Genomic DNA, 21,400 nt, shown 5'->3' with positions numbered 1-21,400 from the left:
GTCGCGAGGTATAAGGCCTCGGGGTTTGTTTTTTGCTTTTTTCTGGGTCGATGGTGTTCGGCTGCTGGAATTTGCTTTGTCAATAATATATGGATGCATGCATCGTCCTCATGCGGAGGCCGGTTGTTATGCTCCTTTTTCAAAAAAAAATTAAAAATTTAAAGAAAAATCAACGTTCCACACGGGGCGCGGCACATAACGTTGCGAGAACCAAGCCATGCCTAGCACCTATCTGGGGCCGCTAACTCGCCTTCCTTGCTGCCGGAGGACAAAGGCATGCCACCTTGCAGCAGCGCCCCACACAATATGGTTATATGGAGAATGTGACTTCGTGCATGCCAGGTCACAGAGCAATACCGGCGCACCCCCGACTTGGCAACGAGCGAGCGTCCGCACTGTATGGATAGAGACCACTGTTTTAAATAGCCCGCTATAGCTCCGCTATAGCGCATGCTATAGCGTTTACAAAAAGTCTTACGCTAAGAGATTTCGGTCTAAACAAATAAGCAAATATTTTAAATAGCACGCTATAGTATTTGGAAGAGGTCCGCCGCTAAGATGCTTAGCGCGCTATTTAAAACTTTGATAGAGACAGTACCATTTTTATTGTTACCACTGGCTGCTATGCTGGCTAGCGCACCCGGGTTCCAAAAGTCAAGTCTCTACCTTAAAAATAGAATGACGTGGGCGGGCTATACAAGATGTCACGTCAGATGTTAGATACATCGTCCGTTCAGAATTATTTGTCACTCAAACTCAGATGTATCTAACACTGAAATACGTCTAGTATTTTCATTTTAAAATTAGTAAATTATTAAGATTTCTTGTAAAAAAATTGTATAATACATGAACTCTTTTTAAAGTCCAGGAAATATGTAAAATCCTGAATAATGAAGATAGTATGTGAAAAAAAACCATGAATGGTGCTCTGTAAAGAACTTACGAAAAAAATGAAAAATCCAGTTGGTCCAGTCTGGGAGATGCATTCCCACGCACATGGAGAACAAGGTGATCCTTCTCTCTTTCTTATTTCTCCGTGCATGTTTTTTAAAAAAAAATTAGGAAGACCCCCAGCCTCTGAATCTACATGATGCATGCAGCCATTTTATTAATTGTTCACACAAGACCTTACCAAGTAATACAATAGTAAGACTAAAGCCACCGTCCAGGCAATATCTGACGCTACTCCTATCCAATTGATAAATGGATACTGATAGTCTGGGCGAAATACCAAACAGACCTCGCAGCCAAACCTACCATCTAGGACCTGTGGTCCATCCAGGACGCTTGCCGGGTATGGGGACCCACCGGTCCGGAGCACTACTTTACCAGGACTTCTGCCTGGTATGAAGCCGCCGCAGGAACCTGCCACCAATCCATCTTCAGAACTGTACTGCTGCATCTACATTGCCCGTTCTAGCTGCCGTCGACGCCACCACGACGCCAGACCGCATCACCCTCTAGAACTGTACTGCTGCATCTACCTTGCCCGGTCTACCTGCCGTCGACGCCATCAAGACGCCAGACCGCGTCACCCTCCTGCACGAGTCCATCACAGTGCATCGGACGCCGAGTCACCACAGCGCCATGCCGCCGAGATCCGCCGCCATCAATGAGTGAGATGAAGCACTGCTCCACCAAAGAATATGTCCTCTAGCCCTTCGATCATGTTTGCACCTCCAAGAATGACGCCCCAAATAGGGGAACGACGCTAGAGCGTCGCCGTCATCTGATCATCCGATCTATGGTTTCCCCCGGAGATAGCAGAGAGTGGCCTTGAACTTCTCCACGGCGATGCTTTCAAAAAGGGAACGATGCAGATAGCAACGCCACCACCTGCCTTGGCAGTAGCCGAAAGCAAGTTTTCACCCAGATCTGTTTGAAGAAATCCAACTCCCGTGCACGGCAGCCGCCACCACCAGGCTAAGCACCCGCCACCGCCGCACCTCCACCAGGCCTGGGCCGCCGGCCATCGCTGCCAACACCAACCCCACCATCCACCGGATCTGGGCAGATCAGAGATCCGCATCCCCCGCGACCCACCACCATGGAGGGGAGGAGGCAGTGCCAGAAGGATGCCGGGAGGGGGAGAAGGAGGCGAGGTAGGGCCAGCCCGACACCCAGCGCCGCCAGGCAGTGGGGAACACCCCGCAGAGTCCCCAACTGCATGCTGGAGAGAGCCGCCGCCAATGCCATACAGCCTTTGGTAGGCGACGCCCCAGGCGGCGATGAGCGACGGGGTTGAGGGGATGGGGGCGACGGGGGCGGCGCTAGGGTTTCCTCCCGGGGCCGCCCGCGGGAGCGCCTCGGCTTTCTCCGTGCATGTGGACTCCCGATTTCGGATTTCTACCGTTCCTTCATCAAATTTGATTGTAATTGGGTTGCACCACCTAGACCGAACTCCCACTGGTAGAAAAAAGGCCTTTAATCCCGGTTAGCAAAGGCCTTTAGTCCCGGCTGTGCAACCGGGACTAAATATGCGCGACTAAAGACCCCCCCTTTAGTCGCGCCTCTTACGAACCGCGACTAAAGGCTTTAGTCCCGGTTCTCGTGGCTAACCGGGACTAAAGGCCCGTCCTTTAGTCCCGGTTCTCGTGTATTAGTGTTACTAAATAATTATTTCAGTTTTTTTTATAGATCTGGAACAACAAGTTTTCGTATATCTAAATAATTATTTAGTAACACTAATATTTAGTAACATCCTCAAATCCCTTTAGTCGCGGTTGGCCAGACCAACCGGGACTAAAGGTCTAACCTTTAGTCCCGGTTGGTCTGGCCAACCGCGACTAAAGGTTCGGGCCATTAGTCGCAGTTGGACAGACCAACCGGGACTAAAGGTCTAACCTTTAATCCCGGTTGGTCTGGCCAACCGCGACTAAAGGCCTTCGGGCCAGCCTGAGGACCTTTAGTCCCAGTTGGCCAGGCCAACCGGGACTAAAGCCCCTCCCGTCCGCCAGCTCGCGCTGGGCCCAGATAGTTGGTCGCGGGTCTCCTCCCGAACCGCGACTAAAGACCCCTTTGATCGCGGTTCGATTATTTTGAGGACTAATGGGGGCGTATGGAAGCCTCTTTTTCTACTAGTGTCCGTTGGTAACCTTGCCGGCTTCGCCACACTGTGCAAGAGGGATATCTTCCAGCCTTCTCAGTGGCTGGAGTAGTACGTAGTACGCTATAGCAGGAGTACGCATGGATGAGCATCCATGATCAATGCAGGCCCGACATGTGCATCCATGTTGTGCAAGTCATATGAGCCAAAATCAATGCAGGTCCACCAGCTACTTGGATGACTCGACGATGACAAAACATTAAGTAGGGCGTGGCGTTCCTGTGTCGATCACCACGAAGAATCAATGCATGTGGTAGACATAGTCAGCCTCTTAATTAGCTTGAAATGTCTTCTCTACGCACGCAAATGGCGGATCTTCATGTGAGTACACATGCAGCTTCTGATCACCAAGCAGTGACCATGCATCTTGATCGAAGCAAGTGGAACTAAGCGGTTGACGTGAGCAGTGACATATGCATAGATGCATCTGTAGAGTGTAGTCAAGTGACCCTTCCTTTGCGTCTACTGCCTCAGTCCAGGATTATTGGTTCACTTCTTATTTTTTTGCCAATTTTTCATCATAGTTTAACTAATAAAATGTTAATGCACGTAACAAAATGTTATATTGTTGGATTCGTATTTGAACATAGTTCTGATCGTATTATTTTTTGCTGCGTAAAACTTATATTTTACTCGTTAAAATCATGGCAAAAAACATGTCCCTACATATGATTTATTTATTTAGTTGGTTTTGGCCATTTGATGGCCACTGTCAGTGGAACCAAGAAAGTGGATTGAGTAATACACAACCTTCCACATTCATCCACTGGCGTGTTCCTCATAATCTGTAAATAAAGGATTGCTCATGGATCAACACAGGGACATCGATCGATGCATGCGAAATATAAGAGTGTGATCAACACAGGGACATCGATCGATGCATGCGAAATATAAGAGTGTTTAGATTACTCAGTTAGTGATCTAAACGCTCTCATAATTTTTTTTACGCCCGAACGTTCTGGCCTCAATTCTTGGTTGGAATGATTATAAAGCAACCCAGACCACGCCGTCCCCAACGAAGCAAAGCAAGCCCACGCCGTTCCCAACCCAGACCACGCCGTCCCCAACACCATCCATGCCGTTCAACAGATTAGCTGTTCTACCTGTAGTACTACTATGGCTAGGCGCAGTTCTTGCCACAAGGTTCCCACTGTTTGTAGCAGCATCACCACAACCTAGCAGTAAGTGCCAAAGAAAATGCGGCAGCGTAGACATCCCTTACCCATTTGGTATCGTCCATTCACCCGATGACGACGATGGTCCCTGCGCCATGAACGGCTTCGGCCTGACCTGCAACGAGACAGGGATTAATGGTGGCCGCCACAGGCCATTTTATGACGACGTGGAAGTCGTCGGCATCTCGCTGCAGCAAGGTCAGGCCCGGATGCTGAATGATATCTCCTATTATTGCTACAACGCCACAACTCGGGAGATGGTCCGGGACGAGTGGTGGCTGGACTTCGCGGGCACACCCTACATGTTCTCTGACACCACCAACAAGTTCACGGTCATCGGTTGCCAAACCCTGGCGTACATCAACGGCGACGACGATGGCGACTACGGCGATGGCGGCGACAAGTACATGAGTGGGTGCGTGGCCATGTGCCGGGGAGACGATGTGAGGTCGACCCTGAGCAACGGCTCCTGCTCCGGGATAGGGTGCTGCCAGACCGCCATCCCCAAGGGGCTGCAGTACTACCACGTGGAGTTCGACTCTGGCTTCAACACGACCGAGATCCACAACGTCAGCCGCTGCAGCTACGCGGTGCTCATGGACTCGTCCGACTTCACCTTCTCGACGACCTATGTGACCTCGCCGGCGTTCATTAACAACAACGGCCGCCAGGCGCCGTTCGTCGTGGATTGGGCCATCGGGAAGGAGACGTGCGACGTAGCCCGCAAGAAGCCTGGGTCCTACGCGTGCGTCAGCAACAACACCGAGTGCTTCAACTCGCTCAATGGACCAGGCTACATCTGCAACTGTTCCAAAGGCTTCCATGGTAATCCTTACCTGCAAGATCCGGAGCACGGATGCAAAGGTACCTAAAACTGCTTACCCATCCATCAATTTACTACTCCAGGGTTTGGCACTTCGGATGCATCCATCATTTGGAGTACTATTTATTATCAACATCGTCAATCGATAGTCTGCACTTCTTATTTACAAAAAGTAAGATTAACTTACTGGAAGAACCTTAATTTTGTAAGATGTCTTTCGTCACTTTTTATCTTGCAAAAATGTGATGTGCTTGCCTTGATGTTCTTTCTAACCTCGAACCAAAGAACAATCGTTCTACGGTATTTTTCGATTAATACATCAACAAACTACAATATTTACAACCAGCAAAGAAACCGCAAAGAAATAAACTGAAAGTTGGGCTCAACCAATACCTGCTCTTGGAATTGGGAACATGAGATTATCTGGTGGATCTGGTTCTCATACATGTGCACTAATCCATCCTATCAAGGTAATCAAATGCTGTGCTTTGATTCTGTGTTTGAACCCTTGCTTTAAAGTAGATGAAATGGTAGTTAAAAGCGTGTTAGAGCAATCTTTATATATACTACACAAGAAACATTCATTACCAACTAGTTAACTTCGCCAAGTGTTAATTCTTCAGACATTGATGAATGCAAGCTCCCTCATCTGTATGGCTGCACAAATGGCGGAGTCTGCAGAAACAGGCTGGGAGGCTATGACTGTCCATGCAAATTTAGATGGAAAGGCCACGCCAAAGGGGGAACCTGCATAGATCATTTCTCTCTAGCAGCAAAGGTGGCAGTCTGTAAGTACTCTACTGCACTCCACTGTGGGTATTTTTGTTGATAGCTCATAGTGCAACGAACATTAGTACACATCACGCTGGGTGACATCTGTTCCAGTAGAATCTATCACCACACAAACCCTCATGTTGCCAATCTAATTCATCAACAAAGAAACACATGTATGACATACCAACTGCTTGTACATCTCTTGATGGATGCAAGCCATATGATTGCTTCAAAGGATTTCAATCATTCAGTTGTATATGCTGGTTAATTTCTATAAATGGCCTGGCTGTAATTTACGATCTACATGATTTCCTTGTCTTTTAAGAGCTCAATTTCCTTGAAGTTGTTCTAAGGATTCAGATTCGGCAGTCGAGTTTCAGCCCCTTGACGGTCTTGATTGAGATTTCTTTTCCTTCTTGTAATTCTAGTGGTAATTTGTTTCAGATTCCGAGTAGATGAGCAAAGGAAACTATTAACTTCTTATACTAAATATTTCTGCTAGAATTGTAACTACGATTTTAATTATATAAAGTAATTTGTTTTATGTCCATCTAGGTACAATAGGTGGCATTCTTCTCATGGTGATTATATCGTTTCTTGTTATTCTTCACAATGAGAAAAAGAAGATGGCAGAATTCTTCAAAAAGAATGGCGGCCCTACATTAGAGAAGGCAATTGTCATTAAACTTTTCAAAAAGGACGAGCTCAAGCCTATTTTGAAGGAGAGCAACTTTATTGGAAAAGGTTGCTTTGGTGAAGTTTACAAGGGCATTCTTGACAATAAACTAGTTGCAGTAAAGAAGCCGATTAATGGTTCTGCGCTAGAGAGTGGCCAATTTGCAAATGAAGTCATCATCCAATCTCAAGTCATCCACAAGAACATTGTTAGGCTCATTGGTTGTTGCCTTGAAGTCGATGCCCCCATGCTGGTCTACGAGTTTATCTCCCAAGGTAGCCTCCATGACATTCTTCACAACAGCAATAACAAGGTGGCTCTCAACTTGGAGGCCCGTCTAAGTATTGCTGCACATTCAGCCGATGGTCTAGCTTATATGCACTCAAAAACAAATACTAGAATCCTACACGGTGATGTGAAACCAGCTAATATACTTTTGGATGATAACTTCATACCCAAGATTTCAGATTTCGGCATATCTAGGCTGATTGCAAGTGACAAGGAACACACTGCATCAATCATTGGCGACATGAATTATATGGATCCGGTGTATCTACAAGAAGGCTTACTCACTGAAAAAAGTGATGTCTACAGTTTTGGAGTTGTGATCCTGGAACTTTTGAGCAGGGAGAGGGCAATGCATTCTGATAATAATAAGTTGGTAAAGAATTTTCTTGAAGCCCATAAGAAACAGAAGAAAGCAACCCAGTTTTTCGACAAGGAAATTGCAATAACAAATGACTTGGAGATCCTTGAAAATTTAGCAAGTATAGCTGTGGAATGCCTTAGCCTTGACGTGGATCAAAGGCCAACAATGATGGAGGTAGCTGAGAGGCTACTCATACTAAGCCGATCTTGTAAGTTGTAAGATGTTTGTCACTAAGTTATTTTTAAATAATGGGCAGCGGAGGTCTCCTGCAATATTCGTAAACGTGCCTCTAGGGAGGCTGAATTTATGTACGCTCCATCTGTAACCGTGTTCAGAAGAAGTGCATTTTTACCAAAGGCGAAGCGTCGAGTAATTTTTTTGGAGCTAATTAATCTTATTATTAGAACTGGGTTTAGATTATTAGATTTTGCTTTTGAGTCATGCATGTAGTTGAATGGTAAAACTTGAGGCTGCGGGCAGTGTATGCACATATACAAGTCACACTACCGGACTCGCCCTCTAAGCCGACGGCCACGGGCCGTCGGCATATGCCAATTGCCGTCGGCTTAGGTCTATGCTGACGGCAGCCGTCGGCATATCCCCGTCGGCATAGAACACGTCAGCGTTGTCTTGTCAGACCGTCGGCATAGAAAATCCGTCGGCATAGGAACCTATTTCGACGGCTTCCGTACGGCCGTCGGCATTGATTTTCGCCTGACGACAATAGACGGCGCCGTCAACCGCGCTGAGATATGCCGAGTCACTGGGCTGTTCTAGCATATCTATGCCATCTGTTCTGTTTTTTTTTATTTTTTCTGTTTTCTCTGTTTCAATTCATTTTGACAGCATTTCAAACCAGAAAATATGGGATTATGCAGAAATATGACAGATCATCATCTAAAGATACTCAATATCATCATCATCATCTAAACATAGTCAAGTTTATCATCTAAAGATCATCATCGCCAAAACTAACAAGACATGAACATAAGTATCGCAAGACATGAAACATCATCATTGTCATCTCAAGAAACTAACAAGTAGGAACATGAATGGTATGGCACGACGGCCACATGCACGGGTATCATCACCGACATCAGGCAAGACCACCGCCGCCAAAACCACCACCGCCAAAACCACCACCGCCAAGACCACCTCCGCCAAAACCACCACCGACAAGACCACCTCCGCCAAAACCGCCACCGCCAAGACCACCACCACTCTGCCAGATCGGAGTGACTGGGGTCGACGAAGCAGGAGTCGAGCCACCGGTCCCCTACATGTTTGAGAGAAGATTCTAACGGTAAATATGATATGATAGTGTTGAATGAACGAGAACTAGTTTGTCAGTAGTTAGGAAAATGTACTAACCGGACTATCACTGCCTAGTGCCACCCATTCATCGAACGTGGGCACGTGTGGCAGTTCTCCCGCAGGTGGTGGTGGGGGTCCCACTTGTGGATCCGTGCGGTTACTCCAAGACGCCAACATAGCTTGGATATTAGTTAAACAAGAAAACTAGAAGGTCAGAAGGAATGAAAGTGCAAAAATTTAGCTTGGTTTTAAGAGGGCAAAACTAACCGTCATCATCTGACGGTTGTAATCATCGTTTGCCTTCACTCGTTGCAAGTACTCCCGCACCTCGAGATTCCTATGCTCGACAAAGGCCTTATATGCCTACAAAATTTAGGTTTTTTCGAAGTGAGCAATGATGAAAATAAACTGAGAATGTTTGAGAGAAAGAAGATAAAGGGGAAGTATTTACAACATGCTGGCGGGCTAAGAGAGCCTGCGAACGCCCCGTATTCTAACGGGCTCGGGTGGGAAGCCCAAATCCATGTGTATGAGTCCGAAGGAGTGGTCAAGCCATCGAAACACGGATACCGACCATGGAGCTTCCCCTGGATGGCCAGCACCGTCGTGTCGTCGATCTGGGACTGGGCGACGTCAGGAACATTCAGACACAACCTCTGAAACTGCTGAGTGTAGGACTCCAGGTGCTCCTCGGTCTTGCCGTAGTACTGGCTCTCGCCGTCCTTGCGATCACTCCGCTCGCGGGCTAGCTTCCATGGCTCAATGTCTAAGAGCGGCCCCTTCAACTTGTCCTCCTGCAACGTCAAACAGAAGTTAGCCATAAATAAAGAACATGACGGTAAAGAATAACAAAAATGCATCATGCATATAGATATACCTTCATGGCCTTGAAGCCGCAGTTGTTCCTGTTTCCTTGGCCGTGTGTCCCGTCTTTTCCACGGTTAGCCTGGGCCTTACTGCTCTTCGCAGCAAACTCTGCATCGTCGCCGAGCCACCTATCCACCAAACTCTCCCATCCGTCATCCTTTCCATAGCACCAACGAGGAATAACCTATGCAAATTTTCGAACAATGACATGTGAGCATGAAACATATAATTGGCTGCTTGAAACAATGAAAAGTCAGTAACAGTTACCTTCATGAACTGCTCCCTGTTCAAGGTAAGTCATTGCCTCTGCGCTTGAGTTTTGGTCATCTTTTATTGAAGGTAATTGTGGTAGTACTGCGAGACGGCAACCCAGCACACCTCGTACTACAACGGACGAGCTTTCTTCTTCGCAACAGCCAACAAGACCACGTCGGCTCTGGCCTTGTGCTCGTCAAGAACTCTATAGAGTTGCTGCAATCATGCATAAAACCAGAAGCAAACAAGGCATGAGTTGAGTGATTCAATGATAAACTATGAACGAAATTGAAGACAAGTGATTCAGAAGAGAACTTACCCAAAATTTGGTGATCACGGCCTTAGCGGCCGTCCCGTGCTCCGCGTGGCTGTAAGCCTCGTAGTGGGCCTAGCTCGTGGCCAAAACCCGCAACTGCGGGCCCCTGTCTGGCCGCGGGCAGAATAGGCCCGGCCAAAACTCCTTCAACAGGACAGTGATAAGGTCGTTTGGTTTACGGCCCGTTCCGTGAAGGATCCAGTTCCTGCAAAAGAATCAAAGGATTGCCATGTGTACAATAAGAAAATGTTGTCATGTGTTGAAAATATGATTGAGAGGCACTTACTTTGTCCCCGCAGGTTCAATGAACCACTTGTGCGCCTCGATAGAAGGTGGTGTACGTATTCCGACAGTACAAGCTAGCCACCCCTTCGGAGCACCCGGTGGCAAGTCACCCCACAACTTGGGGTCAACCTCCCCTCCACCACCCTCCTCGCCCTCCTCCTCACCCTCCTCCTCGGCCTCCTCCTCCTCGCCTTCCTCCTCCTCCTCGCCTTCCTCCTCCTCACTGTCAGGAACACACTCCTCCTCCTCAGACTCATAAGGTGCCTCGGTATAGGAGGGCATCGAAGAAGACCCTCCTATTTCGGACACGGCCCGGAGTTTTTTGCCCCGGCTGCCTCTCCCCCCGCCTCCTCCTCCTCTAGGGGCTCTCCTCCCACCCCCTCCTCCTCTAGGGTCTCCTCCCCCGACCCCTCCACCTCCCTGTGAGGTGTCATCCTCGCGTAGTCGGGAGGGAACCTTGTGGGCTCGTCCACTCTGAGTAAGTCCTTTGAATTTACTGAGGAAATTGGCGCCGCTAGACTTGCCCATGATTAGCAAACCTTCATTGAGAAGAGAATAAACAATTAGTAAGGATATCAAATAAACAAGCATACAGGAGAGGACATTAATAACAGAAGAGCACATTAAGCATACAGGAAAGAACATTAATAACAGAACAGCACATTAAGCATACTATTGTAATGATCATTAAAAGAACTTACATTTTCTAGAACCCATATGAATCATCACTATTGTAATCTATTTGTCAACAGGTCTCATCATCACTATCACGCATATCTTCTTCGTTTTTTGACGGAGGTGGAGGCTCTTCTTCATCGTCAGCGTCTTCATTTAACTTTTCAAGCATAATTATCTCTCTTTGATTCACAACTTCCTCACCATCAATCCGTGCGTCGTCGTTGTTTGGGTCCAGGTCAACATAACCCAAGTCATCATCCTCCTTGTTTCGGACCACGTCATCATGTTCCTCTTGAAAGAACACTCCCTCGTATGTCATGGGGTTTATGTTGTAGTAATCATCATCGTTCGGGTCCGGTAGCTTACCATGTGGCGACACCTTGAACACAACTTCCAAACCCTTTAGGTACTCTTTCTGGCATGGGTAAGGTAGATAATATCCTTGTGTGGCCTGGGTAGCGGCAATAAAGAGATCATCTCTGGCATAGACAGTTGATGGTTTAACTTCAACTAAACCAACAGAAGGCGTATGTCTCAGACCCTTTTTAGGGTCGAACCATCGGCATTTGAACACAGTGAGACTTAGGTGTTCGCGGCCACGTTTGAATGTAAGCTCGTATATTTTTCCTACCCTTCCGTAGTAATCTACTTTATTATCTCCTACGGTGAAGACTCCGGTATTTATAGTTTTGGGATCAGGCAGTCTGTTCTGGTGCTCCTCTGTATGGAAGCGATACCCATTCACATCATACTTTTCGCATGTCATGACGGAAGGGTCAAAACCCATGGAAACCCATCTCAATTCTTCATCCATTGATTATTTCGGATCATTTCCCTACAAGTTTAATTGAAATTATAGGGTGCATGAGTTTAATTGGAATTGTACGGTGAAATAGGTAATAGGGAAGTGTGAATATTTACTTTCTCCAAGAACCACGCAATGAAATTTTTCCTTCCATCAACACCCTTTCGAAGAAGAGCAAGTGCCTCCGCTTCAGTAGGAGGCAGCATTCCCGTCCACTCTGCATCAACGAATCGACCACAATAAGAAAAGCGGTATAAGAACTAGGCAAAGGGAACATAACGAATTGAACATGACATCCACTCATCCTCGGTAAAAGAATGGTGCAAAGGTATTACCTCAGCCACTCATCCTCAGCTTACTTGATGTTGTGCAAGATATAGTACATGACATCCTCCCACTCATCTCGTGGCATGATATAAGGTGTCGAGCATCCAGCCCTGCCACCTTGCCCGATGAATAGAGGCAGCTTGGGTTTATACTTGGGTTCTTCTGTGTTGTATCGAGACACCTTATTGTGCAGCGTGGGAACATGGTCCGGATAGTACATTGTCCTGAGGTCTGCCACCTCCTCTAGGATAACTGCCTCAGCTATGGAAGCTTCAATCTTAGCTTTGTTTCCACATTTCTGTCTCAGATGCTTGTTCTGTCTCTCAGGGCCGTACTACCAACGATTCTGCACAGGCCCCCCCCCAACAATACCTCGTTCGCGAGGTGCAAAATGAGATGTTTCATCAGAGTAAAGAAGCGTGGCAGGAAGATCTTCTCTAGCTTGCATATCAACTCCGGCGCCTTCTTATGCATTTCTTTTATCATCTCAGGACATACTTCTTTAGTACAAAGCATGCGGAAGAAATGGCTTAACTCCGCAAGCACACGCCAGACACGCTCGGGAACATAGCCCCGGACCATCACCGGCATAATCCGCTCAATCCATACATGATAGTCATGACTCTTGAGGCCGGTCACTTTGCCCATTGAAAGATTCACCCCCTTACTTATATTCGACGCATAACCATCAGTTAACTTCACGGCGTGTTTCAGCCACTTGAATGCCTCCATCTTATGATCCTTTTTAAGTACGAAGTCAGCATCTGGCTTGAACCAAGATTTTCTACTGCCTGTGGGAGGCTGCATGTGTAGACGTGGTCTATCACAAATATTCTGTTGATCGACTCTAGCATTAACATTATCCCTTTGTCTTATCAGGAATGTTGAGGATCGTGCGAAAAAGGGACTCTGCGACATTCTTTTCGGTGTGCATCACGTCGATGTTGTATGGAATTTTGAGGTCCTTAAAATAGGGAAGCTGCGTGAAGAGGGTAATGTGAGTCTAGTTGTGCGTCTCACCATATCCTTGAAAACATTTTTCCCTTGCCCTCGCCCTCGTCTTCGCCTGTGGCTTTGCCTTTGCCTTTGCCTTTCCCTTCCCAAGCAGGCTTAAGAGCTTTTAGCTGAGCAAGCACATCCGCACGAGAAAACGTTGGAATCTCGTTTACTTCATGGACAACTTTGCCTTTTGTGAAGTTCTTCTTGTCTTCGCTATCAGGATGGTTTGGAGGGAGGAACTGTCGATGCAGGTCAAAGCAAACATACTTGCCACCATTCTTTGGCCAAATGAAAATCAAGGCCTGCATACACACTGGGCAAGGCATCTACCCACTTGTACACCATCCGCAGAACAGGGCATAGCCGGGAAAGTCATGCATGCAATACTCTAGCCAAAGTTTCATCAAGAAATTTTTCTGCAGATGTCGGTTGTATGTCAAGAAATTTTTCTGCAGATGTCGGTTGTATGTCAGCCTCGGCAAGTACCAAGAATGGTGCAAATCATCCAATAACGGCTGCATAAACACACTCAAATTCTTCCCCGGATACTCAGGCCCCGGAATTATAAGCGACAGGAACATGGTCTTGCGTTGCATTATGGTGCCGGGAGGGAGATTCAGCGGAATAACAAATACGGGCTAGCAGCTATATGGAATAGATGACATACCATATGGATTGAACCCATCACCAGATATAGCAATTCTGACATTCCCAGCCTCGACTGCTTCCTCCGGGTACTCTATATCGAATGACTTCCATGCTTCACCTTCTGATGGATGTACAATTTTTTTAGATTGTACCTTTTCCCTTCCTTGTGCCACTTCATCATTTTGGCAGACTCCTCGGTTGTGAAAAGGCGCTGCAGTTGATAACCCACAAGTATAGGGGATCACAACAGTTTTCGAGGGTAGAGTATTCAACCCAAATTTATTGATTCGACACAAGGGGAGCCAAAGAATATTCTCAAGTATTAGCAGTTGAGTTGTCAATTCAACCACACCTGGATAACTTAATATCTGCAGCAAAGTATTTAGTAGCAAAGTAATATGATAGTAATGGTAACAGTAGCAAAAGTAATATTTTTGGGTTTTGTAGTGATTGTAACAATAGCAGCGGAAAAGTAACTAAGCAAAGAACAATATGTGAAAAGCTCGTAGGCATTGGATCGGTGATGGATAATTATGCTGGATGTGGTTCATAATGTAACAGTTATAACATAGGGTGACACAGAACTAGCTCCAGTTCATCAATGTAATGTAGGCATGTATCCGAATATAGTCATACGTGCTTATGAAAAGAACTTGCATGACATCTTTTGTCCTACCCTCCCGTGGCAGCGGGGTCCTGTTGGAAACTAAGGGATATTAAGGCCTCCTTTTAATAGAGTACCGGACCAAAGCATTAACACTTAGTGAATACATGAACTCCTCAAACTACGGTCATCACCGGTAAGTATCCCGATTATTGTCACTTCGGGGTTAACGGATCATAACACATAATAGGTGACTATAGACTTGCAAGATAGGATGAAGAACACACATATATTCATGAAAACATAATAGGTTCAGATCTGAAATCATGGCACTCGGGCCCTAGTGACAAGCATTAAGAACATAAATCTCAGAACATAGTGGATACTAGGGATCAAACCCTAACAAAACTAACTCGATTACATGATAAATCTCATCCAACCCATCACCGTCCAGCAAGCCTACGATGGAATTACTCACGCATGGCGGTGAGCATCATGAAATTAGTGATGGAGGAAGGTTGATGATTACGATGGCGATGGATTCCCCTCTCCGGAGCTCCGAACGGACTCCAGATCAGCCCTCCCAATAGAGTTTAGGGCTTGGCGGCGGCTCCGTATCGTAAAACGCGATGAATCCTTCTCTCTGATTTTTTCTCCCCGAACACGAATATATGGAGTTGAAGTTGAGGTCGGTGGAGCACCAAGGGGCCCACGAGGTAGGGGGGCAGGCGCGCCTCCCACCCTCGTGGACAGGGTGTGGGCCCCCTGGCCTTGATTCTTTCGCCAGTATTTTTTATTATTTCCAAAAATAATCTCCGTTGAGTTTCAGGTCATTCCGAGAACTTTTGTTTCTGCACAAAAATAACACCATGGCAATTCTGCTGAAAACAGCGTCAATCCGGGTTAGTTCCTTTCAGATCATGCAAGTTAGAGTCCAAAACAAGGGCAAAAATGTTTGGAAAAGTAGATATGATGGAGACGTATCAACTCCCCCATGCTTAAACCTTTGCTTGTCCTCAAGCAATTCAGTTGATAAACTGAAAGTGATAAAGAAAAACTTTTACAAACTCTGTTTGCTCTTGTTGTTGTAAATATGTAAAGCCAGCATTCTAGTTTTCAACAAATATTATGACTAACCATATTCACAATAACACTTAGGTCTCATGTTTACTCATATCAATGGCATAATCAGCTAGCGAGCAATAATAATAAATCTCGGATGACAACACTTTCTCAAAACAATCATAATATGATATAACAAGATGGTATCTCGCTAGCCCTTTCTGAGACCGCAAAACATAAATGCAGAGCACCCTTAAAGATCAAGGACTGACTAGACATTGTAATTCATGGTAAAAGAGATCCAGTCATACCCAATATAAGTTAATAGTAATGGATGCAAATGACAGCGGTGCTCTCCAGCTGGTGCTTTTTAATAAGAGGGTGATGACTCAACATAAAAGTAAATGGATAGGCCCTTCGCAGAGGGAAGCAGGGATTTGTAGAGGTGCCAGAGCTCGGTTTTGAAATAGAGATAAATAATATTTTGAGCGGTAAACTTTCATTGTCAACATAACAACAAAGAGATGGCGATATCTTCCATGCTACACACATTATAGGCGGTTCCCAAGCAGAATGGTAAAGTTTATACTCCCCCTCCACCAACAAGCATCGGTCCATGAATTGTCCGAAACAACGGGTGCCTCCAACTAACAACAATCCTGGGGGAGTTTTGTTTGCAATTATTTTGATTTGATTTGCTTAAAGCATGGGACTGGGCATCCCGGTGACCAGCCATTTTCTCGTGAATGAGGAGCAGAGTCCACTCCTCTTGAGAATAAACCGCCTAACATGGAAGATACAGACAACCCTAGTTGATACATGAGCTATTCGAGCATACAAAACAGAATTTCATTTGAAGGTTTAGAGTTTGGCACATACAAATTTACTTGGAACGGCAGGTAGATACCGCATATAGGAAGGTATGGTGGACTCATATGGAATAACTTTGGGGTTTAAGGGATTGGATGCACAAGCAGTATTCTCTCTTAGTACAAGTGAAGGCTAGAAAAAGACTGGGAAGCGACCAACTGGAGAGCGACAACAGTCATCAACATGCATTAAAATGAATTTACACTGAATGCAAGCATGAGTAGGATATAATCCAGCATGAACATAAATATCGTGGAGGCTATGTTGATTTTGTTTCAACTACATGCGTGAACATGTGCCAAGTGCAGCCATTTAAATCATTCAAAGGAGGATACCACCCCACTATACCACATAACAACCATCTTAATAGCATGTTGGCATGCAAGGTAAACCATTATAAACTCATAGCTAATCAAGCATGGCATAAGCAACTATAATCTCTAATTGTCATTGCAAACATGTTTATTCATAATAGGCTGAATCAAGAACAATGAACTCATCATATTTACAAAAACAAGAGAGGTCGAGTTCATACCAGCTTCCTTCATCTCAATCATTTCATCATATATCGTCATTATTTCCTTTCACTCGCACGACCGAACGATGTGTATAATAATAAGAGTGCATGTGCATTGGACTAAGCTGGAATCTGCGAGCATTCAATTCAAGAGAGAAGACAAGGTAATATAGGCTCAAGGCTAATTCAACAATAATGCATATAAGAGCCACTTAACATTTTTATTATGGTCTTCTCCTATCGATCCCCAAAGGAAAGAAAAGAAATAAAACTATTTACACGGGAAAGCTCTCAACAAGAAAAAGAAGAACGAGAAATCTTTTTGGGTTTTCTTTTAATTACTACTACTACAAGCAAGAAAGTAAACTAGCTAAAAGCTATTACTAATTTTTTTTGGTTTTTCTTAAGGTTTTTCAAACACACAAGAAGAAAGCATAAAAAAGAAAATAAACTAGCATGGATAATACAATGAAAAAGTATGAGCACCGACAACTAGCAATGAGTGTGTGAACATGAATGTAATGTCGGTGAGAAATACAAACTCCCCCAAGCTTAGGCTTTTGGCCTAAGTTGGTCTATGGCCACGACTGGCCTGGCAGATATCCAAAGTTGTAACTGGGGTCGTACTGAGATGAAGCCTCAGGTTTCCACTGGTTGGCAATCTCCTCTGGATCCCACTGGTAAACAGACTGCCGTGGAGGAACAAATTGTGGTTCCGGATCTGGCTCTGTAGCTGATGTGGGGTTCTGATAGGCGTGAATGGCCTCCAGCGGAACAAGGTACTTGCCTGCAGATAAGTCAAACAAGGAAGGAGAAGGCAAAGTAATAGTCTCAGGGTGATTTCTATCAAATATCAGTCTATAGTTAAGCTCCTTTTTCCTGTTCTTAACAATGAAATCATGTGCAACCATACTCTTGTAGTCTAGAAAAACAGGAGGCAGCAATTTTTCTTCTTTCTCATAATGCCTAATAGGTATGTTAAAATATGAAGCGAGGCGAAGATGCCTCCCAAGATGGGTCCCTTAGTACGGTTAAGTTTTAATCCCCTTGCAACAATAGCGCCCATACTAAATGTGTCATCACGAAACAGGGCATGGCACAAAATAACAATGTCAGGGGCACTTAGGTTGCCACAGTTTCCGCGACCGATCAAACATCTACTAGCAAATATTGCAAAGTAACGTTGGACAGGAAAATGTATGCTAGTAATTCTTGCATCGGAAACCTTCCGAGTTTCCCCTACAACAATTTCATCAACAAACCCCTCCACATCGTTACGATGTGGTTCCTCTACGCTGCCCGAAAAGGGCAACTTGCAAACCGCACAAAATTCATAAAGTGACATCTCCTTATAGTCATCATATAAATACTAATCCACCGAAGGTGGTGATCTCCTAGCATGGAAATGAAAATTTAGCACAAAGATATTAGTGAGTAGGAGATACTGATCGAGCTTGTCGTGGAGGAAGTTGGTGAGGCCTGCATTCTCAGCCAACTCATAAAAGTCATCATAAATCCCGGCTGCTCTGAAGAAATCATCACAAGGCCATTCACACGGCCGAACCTCCGTGGTGCGAGGGAGATTATATTTGGGCCTCTCTTCTTCCTCACTTTGCTTATCCTTCGAGCTTCGGCTCGAAGAGCCCCTCAAAAATCTCTTCATCATTTTCTGACAATTTCTGAAATTTTTAGTAACTTCAAATAAAAGTGAACCAAACTCAATAAGATTGATAGCAACTACTCCCACAAGTGCCTGGAGACTATATCATGCATTAGAACTACTTGGAACCATATAAATTTGACATGCAAGCTCAAGAACATGGTCACCTAAGCAGCAAAAATTTGCAATGAATAAAGCACTAGAACAAAAACTAATTGGACCATTGGAGGAGTCACATACCAAAGAAAAATCCCCCAAAGCAGTTTTGTGAATGGGGCATTGAGCAAGGAGATCGAAAATCGCAGCAAAATGGGCTAGAACTCGTGCTTGAGCTGGCTGGTGATTTTTTTTGGGAGGAAGAAGGTGTGTGTGGGTGCAGGAATAAGTGGAGGGGAGCCACCATGGGCCCACGAGGCATGGGGGCGCGCCCAAGGGGGGTGAGCGCGCCCTGGACCCTCGTGGCCAGGTGCTTGCTCCCCCTGCTTTGTTCTCAGTGCCAAATATTCTCAAATATTCCAGAAAAAACATATTTTAGTTTCGGGGCATTTGGAGAACTTTTATTTTCGGGGTAATTTTTTTATTGCACGTGTGATTCAGAAAACAGACGGAAAATACTATTATTTCTTTATTTAATCTAAATAACAGAAAGTAAAAGGTGGGTACAGAAGGTTTTTGATGTCTACAACTCAACCTTCTCCTTGTAGACGTTGTTGGGCCTCCAAGTACAGAGGTTTGTAGGACAGTAGCAAATTTCCCTCAAGTGGATGACCTAAGGTTTATCAATCCGTGGGAGGCGTAGGATGAAGATGGTCTCTCTCAAGCAACCCTGCAACCAAATAACAAAGAGTCTCTTGTGTCCGCAACACACCCAATACAATGGTAAATTGTATAGGTGCACTAGTTCGGCGAAGAGATGGTAATACAAGTGCAATATGGATGGTAGAAATAGGTATTTGTAATCTGAAAATATAAAAACCGCAAGGTAACTAATAATAAAAGTGAGCGTAAACGGTATTGCAATGCTTTGAAACAAGGCCTAGGGTTCATACTTTCACTAGTGCAAGTTCTCTCAACAATAATAACATAGTTGGATCATATAACTATCCCTCAACATGCAACAAAGAGTCACTCCAAAGTGACTAATAGCAGAGAACAAATGAAGAGATTATGGTAGGGTACGAAACCACCTCAAAGTTATTCTTTCCAATCAATCTATTGGGCTATTCCTATAAGTGTCACAAATAGCCCTAGAGTTCGTACTAGAATAACACCTTAAGATACAAATCAACCAAAACCCTAATGTCACCTCGATACTCCAATGTCACCTCAAGTATCTGTGGGTATGATTATACGATATGCATCACAAAATCTCAGATTCATCTATTCAACCAACACATAGAACCTCAAAGAGTGCCCCAAAGTTTCTACCGGAGAATCACGATGAAAAAGTGTGCCAAATCCTATGCATAAGTTCATGGATGGAACCCGCAAGTTGATCACCAAGACATACATCAAGTGAATCATGTGATATCCCATTGTCACCACAGATACGCATGGCAAGACATACATCAAGTGTTCTCAAATATTTAAGGACTCAATCCGATAAGATAACTTCAAAGGGGAAACTCAATCCATTACAAGAGAGTAGAGGGGGAGAAGAAACATAAGATCCAACTATAATAGCAAAGCTCGCGATACATCAAGATCGTGCCAAATCAAGAACACGAGAGAGAGAGAGAGAGAGAGAGATCAAACACATAGCTACTGGTACATACCCTCAGCCCCGAGGGTGAACTACTCCCTCCTGGTCATGGAGATCACCGGGATGATGAAGATGGCCTCAGGTGAGGGTTCCCCCCTCCGGCAGGGTGCCGGAACAGTGTCCCGATTGAGTTTTTGTGGCTACAGAGGCTTGCGGCAGCGGAACTCCCGATCTATTCTATTCCCGATATGTTTCAGTATTTATAGGATTTTTTGGCGTAGGTCTCACGTCAGGGGGGTCTCTGGGTCGTCCACGAGGCAGGGGGGCGCGGCCTAGGGGGGGGCGCCCCCCACCCTCATGGGCAGCCCGGGACTCTCCTGGCCCAACTCTTTTGCTCCGGGGTCTTCATTTGGTCCATAAAAATTCGTCAAAAATTGGCACGTCCATTGGACTCCGTTTGATATTCCTTTTCTTCGAAACACTGAAATAGGCAAAAAAACAACAATTCTGGGCTGGGCCTCCGGTTAATAGGTTAGTCCCAAAAGTAATATAAAAGTGAATAATAAAGCCCAATATTGCCCAAAACAGTAGATAACATAGCATGGAGGAATCAAAAATTATAGATACGTTGGAGACGTATCAAGCATCCCCAAGCTTAATTCCTGCTCGTCCTCGAGTAGGTAAATGATAAAAAAGATAATTTTTGATGTGGAATGCTATTTGGCATAATTTCATTGTAATTCTTCTTACTTGTGGTATGAATATTCAGATCCGAAAGATTCAAGATAAAAGTTCATATTGACATAAAAATAATAATACTTCAAGCATACTAACTAAGCAATTATGTCTTCTCAAAATAACATGGCCAAAGAAAGTTATCCCTACAAAATCATATAGTTTGGCTATGCTCTATCTTCACCACACAAAGTATTTAAATCATGCACAACCCCGATGACAAGCCAAGCAATTGTTTCATACTTTTGACATTTTCAAAACTTTTTCAATCTTCACGCAATACATGAGCGTGAGCCATGGATATAGCACTATATGTGGAATAGAATGGTGGTTGTGGAGAAGACAAAAAGAGGGGAAGATAGTCTCACATCAACTAGGCGTATCAACGGGCTATGGAGATGCCCATCAATAGATATCAATGTGAGTGAGTAGGGATTGCGATGCAACGGATGCACTAGAGCTATAAGTATATGAAAGCTCAACAAAAGAAACTAAGTGGGTGTGCATCCAACTCGCTTGCTCACGAAGACCTAGGGCACTTTGAGGAAGCCCA

At 45.0% G+C, this 21,400-nt stretch overlaps 1 protein-coding gene across 1 annotated transcript; it reads left to right on the top strand.

Moving 5' to 3' along the window:
- The first annotated feature begins 4,129 nt into the window (after positions 1 to 4,129).
- Positions 4,130 to 7,565, top strand: LOC123140647 (wall-associated receptor kinase 2). The gene is made up of 3 exons (XM_044559933.1): positions 4,130 to 5,145; positions 5,728 to 5,892; positions 6,434 to 7,565. Exons 1-3 carry the CDS (start codon positions 4,182 to 4,184, stop codon positions 7,420 to 7,422), a joined length of 2,118 nt encoding a protein of 705 aa, XP_044415868.1. The 5' UTR covers positions 4,130 to 4,181; the 3' UTR covers positions 7,423 to 7,565.
- The last annotated feature ends 13,835 nt before the right edge of the window (positions 7,566 to 21,400 follow it).

This window comes from Triticum aestivum, chromosome 6D (genome assembly GCF_018294505.1).
Source record: "Triticum aestivum cultivar Chinese Spring chromosome 6D, IWGSC CS RefSeq v2.1, whole genome shotgun sequence".
Taxonomy (NCBI): Eukaryota; Viridiplantae; Streptophyta; class Magnoliopsida; order Poales; family Poaceae; genus Triticum; species Triticum aestivum.
The sequence above is the reverse complement of the archived record's forward strand: the minus strand, read 5'-3'. Positions and strand labels throughout refer to the sequence as shown.

Coding starts and splice junctions, on each gene's coding strand:
- LOC123140647 (XM_044559933.1), top strand. CDS start 4,182: ATGCCGTTCAACAGATTAGCTGTTCTACCTGTAGTACTACTATGGCTA. Junction 5,146..5,727: donor TCCGGAGCACGGATGCAAAG/GTACCTAAAACT, acceptor TTAATTCTTCAG/ACATTGATGAATGCAAGCTC. Junction 5,893..6,433: donor AGCAGCAAAGGTGGCAGTCT/GTAAGTACTCTA, acceptor ATGTCCATCTAG/GTACAATAGGTGGCATTCTT.